Genomic DNA, 6,154 nt, shown 5'->3' on the forward strand with positions numbered 1-6,154 from the left:
AACAGAGTATGAAGTTAAGATTAAAGGACTGGAGGAATCAAACAAAAAGTGGGGGTAAAATAGGAGGTAATCTAGGTTGTAATGTAGGCCCTTCAGCTAAATTACTGTTGCTCTGGAGGTCACGGGGAGTCATTGTGGGGGAGAGAAGAAAGTGATTGAAGAGCAAGGTCAATCCTGATTTAAGCAGCAGTGCATGTTTGATAAAGGAACAGAGGTAGAAGTTCATGAGGGAGATTGATGTATCACTATTCTTGAAGAATTTAGATAGTTTTAATATGCCTATTATTTATATAAAAGTACTATATTTACTTTAAAATTGAAATGTCATGTATGAAGGATGAAGTATCTTCTGTACTGTTAAATATTGCCTGGGTATTGGTAGATTTATTACAAATTTTCTTTTTCTCTAGGGTTTGGATTCAGGATTTGTTCCTAGTGTCCAAGACTTCGATAAGAAACTTACAGAGGCTGATGCTTACCTACAAATCTTGATAGAACAATTAAAGGTACGGCATTCATTTACTGAATTGGTATAAAGTAGTAAATGTTACCAAGCTTGATTTTGAGTGTAAAAACTTAGCTGATGTTAATTTGCAACCCTTAAATGGTTCTTCAGCAATTTTTAAAGCTGACTTTTTAAAGATCTGGGTGACTTACTCAGAGATCTTTGCCTTTGATTATATTGATAGTGTGTATATATAATGTACGTTTTGGTCATTAAAAAAGTAAATATCTAGGGGCGCCTGGGTGGCTCACATGGTTAAGCGTCTGCCTTTGGTCCAGCCCCGCATCAGTCTTCCTGCTTGGCAGGGAGCCTGCTTCTCCCTCTCCCTCTACTGTTCCATCCTGCTTGTGCTCTCTCACTCTCTCTGTCAAATAAATAAAATCTTTTTTTAAAAAAAAAGTAATATCTAGACATAACTAGAAGAAAATAAGATTAGATTCATATTCTGTTTTAAAATTCTGAGAAACTGGTAAATTTTCATGTGGTTCAATTTCTGAGGCCTTGATTTTTTCCATTTTGGGGAGGGGGTTGTTGGGAGAGGTGATTTCTCTACTTCATTTATCATTACTGAAATTGTCTCCTTCAATTCCTACTTTAAAATTAATTACAAGCAAAAGTCCTGGGAAGCAGCAAATGGAGTATTAATAAACGTGGATGACAAAGCAGAAAAAATTTAGGTTTCAATTGATATTTTAAGTTCTTAAAAGTCATCTGTTTCCTTTTGCTTGCAATTTTACCAGAGTAATTGATCTTGACTGTTTAAAATAATTCAGTAGAATTGGACTTGATACTGTCCCTTGAAAAAATATATGTTATCTTAAAAATACATATAAATCATCCCTGGAAGAAATTTATTTAAGAACTAAAGTTTGCTTTTCTGTGTTTAGTAAATGTATACAATATAGCAAAATGGCTTGATACTATAATCATTTTCTTTTTAATCCTGTAGCTTTTTGATGACAAACTTCAAAACTGCAAAGATGATGAACAGAGAAAGGTAAGTTCCACTGTCATTATTTTGCCTTAAACCATTTTAAAACCAAGAGCCTTTTTTTTTTTTTTTTAAAGATTTTATTTATTTGACAGAGAGAGACACAGCGAGAGAGGGAACACAAGCAGGGGGAGTGGGAGAGGGAGAAGCAGGCCTCCCGCCGAGCAGGGAGCCCGAGGCGGGGCTTGATCCCAGGACCCTGGGACCATGACCTGAGCTAAAGGCAGACGCTTAACGACTGAGCCACCCAGGTGCCCCAAAACCAAGAGTCTTTTAGAGAAAAAATAACAGAAGGACTTCAGTGTTTTGGCTACTATAATAGTACTACTGACTGTTTATGATAGTACTACCATATAGAATTCATGGGGGAGTTTTCTGGTGAATTTCTGTTACGGTTTCACAAACAAAAGGGTAATGTACAAAATCTTTAATACTCTTTTTTTGTAAGTACCACCTTCCTAGGAGTAAGTTCTTTCTTGAGGTTTTTAATGTTGAAGATAGAAAGTTATTTTATTAAATTGATATGTGGTCACTTCAGATATTAATAAACCAATTGGCAAAGAATTTGCTGAATTAAACAAGAAGCCACAGATGAGGAAACAAAACTAGTGTTGCTTTTTTTTTTTTTTTTTTTAAGATTTTATTTTTAAGCCATCTCTATACCCAACTTGGGGCTTGAGCTCACAACCCTGAGATCAAGAGTTGCATGCTCTACTGACTGAGCCAGCCAGGTGCCCCTGAGTGTTGCTTTAATTATAGTTCCACTACTGCCCCCCCCCCCCGCTTGAATTTCTGATAATTACTTTGTAGTTTGAATAGTTTTCTTTTTTCCAGTTAAAATATTTCCTCCTTGATTAGATTTCCTGATGCAGTATCATTTCTTTTTTTGCATTTCTTTTGACCATAGGTTTGCATTTGACTCTCTTACACTTGGTAATAGTACCTATAGTAATTCATGTTTAACTCCCCCTCCATTCTTAGTTTTGGAATTTGGTCCCATGTCATTTTTAAACAACTAGGCAAAGTTTAAGGTGATTCTAAAACAAGTGTTATTTATTTAAATTCAATTTAATTAGCATATAGTGCATCATTAGTTTCTGAGGTAGAATTTAACATATATATTTATATACATATATATTTAACATATTGCATATAACACCCAATGCTCATTACATCAAGTGCCCTCCTTAATGCCCATCACCCAGTTACCCATCTCTCCTCCAGCAACCCACAGTTTGTTTCCTATAGTTAAAAGTCTCTTATGGTTTGTCTCCTTCTCTGTTTCCATCTTATTTTATTTTTCCATCCCTTCCCTTATGTTCATCAGTTTTGTTTCTTAAATTCCACATATGAGTGAAATTATAAGATACTTGTCTTTTCTCTGACTTATTTTGCTTAGCATAATACACTATAGCTCCATCCACGTCATTGCAAATGGCAAGATTTCATTCTTTTTGATAGGGCTGAGTAATAATTCCACTGTATATACGACTTCTTTATCCATTCATCTATTGATGGACATCTGGGCTCTTCCCCTGTTTTGGCTATTGTGGACATTGCTGCTATAAACATTGGGGTGCACATGCCCCTTCGGATCCCTATGCAGAACAAGTGTTTTAAAATCACATAGTCTAGGAGCAAGATGGCAGAGGGGTAGGAGACCTAAATTTCGTCTGGTTCCAGGAATTCAGCTAGATAGTTATCAAACCATTCAGAACACCTACAAACTCAACAGGAGATCGTAGAATTGCTGCTATTCTTTTCTTCAAACAGAAAAGTGACCACTTTCTGGAAGGTAGGATGTGCAGAGAAGTGAATCTGAGGCGAGAAGATAGAGAGGGAGCCTCCATCACCCGGCTACCGGCAAGTGATAGAGCAGTGGAGCACAAAATCGGAACTTTTAGAAGTCTGCTCTGCTGAGGGACGTTGCTCCAGTGGCTAAGCGGGGAGTGGAACCCTCGCTGGGACAGTGTGGTCTCAGGACTCTGGGGTCACAGAAAGACCAGGGGTGCCTGAGTGTGACAGAGCTCCCAGGCATTGGAGCGGGGAAGCCAGCTGCAAAGATGGAGCCAAGAAGTGGGCTCTCGGGGTTGCCATAACCTGTGATCCACGGCACAGTTGGGCCATTGTTCTTTGAGCAGGGACCCAACAAGCAGCAGATCCGGGGAGAATCCCCTTCCTCCCCCGGGGAGACTCCAAACGGGGCCATGTGCCAGAGATAGAAATGCTCGGTCACCGGCCAGGTGAGCCCAGAGTGCGGCTGGAGACCAGGCAGACAGGAGTGATTGCTTTTCTGTGAGAGCTTACCGAGGAGTGGGGCCCCGAGCTCTTGGCTCCTCCAGGACCAGAGATTGCGAGGCCGCCATTTTCACTCTCGTCATCCAGAAGCTGTACAGAAAGCTTTCAGAGAACAAAAGCTACTGAGAGCAAACCCGAGCAGATTACTTAGCCTGGCCTCTGGCAAGGGCGGTGCAGTTCCACCTCAGACAAAGACATTTGAGAATCACTGCAACGGCCCCTCCCCAGAAGATAAGCAAGAACATCCAGCCAAGACCAAGTTTACCGATAAACGAGAACTGCAAAACTCCAGCGCTAGAGGAATACAGCACATAGAATTCATGGCTTTTTTCCCATGATTTTTTAGTCTTTCAGCTTTAATTTTTTTTAATTTTCTTTTTCTATTTTTTTAGTTGAATTTTTCGTCTTTTTCAACCAGTATCTTATCAATTCCTATTTTAAAATCTTTTTTAACTTTCATTTTTATAGTCATATTCTATCCCTTCATTGTATTTAACCTTATTTTTTGTGTATATATAAGTTGTTCTTTCTTTAAAATTTTGGGATGCAGTGTCTTCTAACAGACTAAAATGTACCCTAAATCTAGTGCATGACGTTGTCCTAGTCTCGCGCCTGATCACATCCTTTTTTTTTTAATTTTTTCATTCTTTTTTCAACCAACTTCTTATCGATTGCTTTTTTAAAATCTTATTTTTTTTTAAAGATTTTATTTGACAGAGAGATAGAGAGCACAGATAGAGTGGCAGGCAGAGGGAGAGGGAGAAACAGGCTCACCACTGAGCAGTGAGCCTGATGTGGGGCTCGATCCCAGGGCCCTGGGATCATGACCTGAACTGAAGGCAGACGCTTAACCGACTGAGCCACTCAGGCGCCCCTTAAAATCTTCTTGAATTTTCATCTTTACAGTCATGTTCCTTCCCTTCATCGTATTTACTCTTATTTGTGTGTGTGTATATATATGTTTTTCTTTCTATTAAATTTTGGGAGGCAATTTCTTCTGACAGACCAAAATACACCCAAAATCTAGCATGTGGCTCTGTTCTACTCACCAGCCCTCTCATATTCTTTTTTGTTTTCCCTGTTTATTTTCCCCCCAGTTTCGGGTTTCTTCTGATTTGTTTAGTGTATATTTTTCTGGGGTCATTGTTACCCTTTTAGCATTTTGTTCTCTCATTCATCTATTCTCCTGGACAAAATGACAAGATGGAAAAACTCACCTCAAAAAAAAAGAACAAGGCAGTACCGACTGCCAGGGACCTGATCAACAGAGACATTAGTAAGATGTTGGGACTAGAGTTCAGAATGACGATTATAAAGATACTAACTGGGCTTGAAAAAGCATAGAAGATACTAGAGCATCCCTTTCTGGAGAAATAAAAGAACTAAAATCTAACCCAAGTCGAAATCAGAAAGGCTATTAATGAGGTGCAACCAAAAATGGAGGCTATAACTGCTAGGATAAATGAGGCAGAAGAGAGAATTAGTGATATAGAAGACCAAATGATGGAGAATAAAGAAGCTGAGAAAAAGAGAGAGAAACAACTACTGGATCACGGGGGAGAATTCAAGAGATAAGTAATACAATAAAGCGAAACAACATTAGGATAATTGGGATCCTAGAAGAAGAAGAAAGAGAGGGGCAGAAGGTATATTGGAGCAAATTATAGCAGAGAACTTCCCTAATTTGGGGAAGGAAACAGGCATCAAAATCCAGGAGGCACAGAGAACCCCCCCTCAAAATCAGTAAAAATAGGTCAACACCCCGACATCTAATAGTAAAACTCCCAAGCCTCAGAGACAAAGAGAAAATCCTGAAAGCAGCTCTGGACAAGAGGTCTGTAACCTACAATGGTAGAAACATTAGATTGGCAGCAGACTTACCCACAGAGACCTGGCAAGCCAGAAAGAACTGGCATGATATATTCAGAGCACTAAATGATAAATATGCAGCCAAGAATACTATATCCAGCTAGGCTGTCACTGAAAATAGAAGGAGAGATAAAAAGCTTCCAGGACAAACAAAAACTAAAAGAATTTGTGAACACCAAACCAGCCCTACAAGAAATATTGGAAGGGGTCCTCTAAGCAAAGAGAAAGTCTTAAAGTGACATAGACCAGAAGGAATAGAGACGATATACAGTAACAGTCACCTTACAGGTAATACAATGGCACTAAATTCATATCTTTCAGTAGTTACCCTGAATGTAAATGGACTAAATGCCCCAATCAAAAGACACAGGGTGGGCGCCTGGGTGGCTCAGTTGGTTAAGCGGCTGCCTTCAGCTCAGGTCATGATCCTGGAGTCCCTGGATTGAGTCCTGCATCGGGCTCCCTGCTCAGCGGGGAGTCTGCTTCTCCCT

General features: G+C 39.4%; 1 protein-coding gene across 6 annotated transcripts in view; it reads left to right on the forward strand.

Annotated features, from left to right (window-relative positions):
- Positions 1-6,154, forward strand: part of OSBPL9 (oxysterol binding protein like 9) — a 175,429-nt gene that overhangs the window by 120,187 nt on the left and 49,088 nt on the right. For all 6 annotated transcript variants that reach the window (XM_081816910.1, XM_081816907.1, XM_081816908.1 and 3 more), the window contains 2 exons: positions 411-506; positions 1,455-1,502. In XM_081816910.1, the coding sequence (XP_081673036.1) occupies positions 411-506; positions 1,455-1,502 (144 nt within the window). The remainder of the gene's footprint in view (positions 1-410; positions 507-1,454; positions 1,503-6,154) is intronic.

This window comes from Leptonychotes weddellii, chromosome 4, assembly GCF_054177405.1.
Source record: "Leptonychotes weddellii isolate Sample4059 chromosome 4, ASM5417740v2, whole genome shotgun sequence".
NCBI classification, from domain to species: Eukaryota; Metazoa; Chordata; class Mammalia; order Carnivora; family Phocidae; genus Leptonychotes; species Leptonychotes weddellii.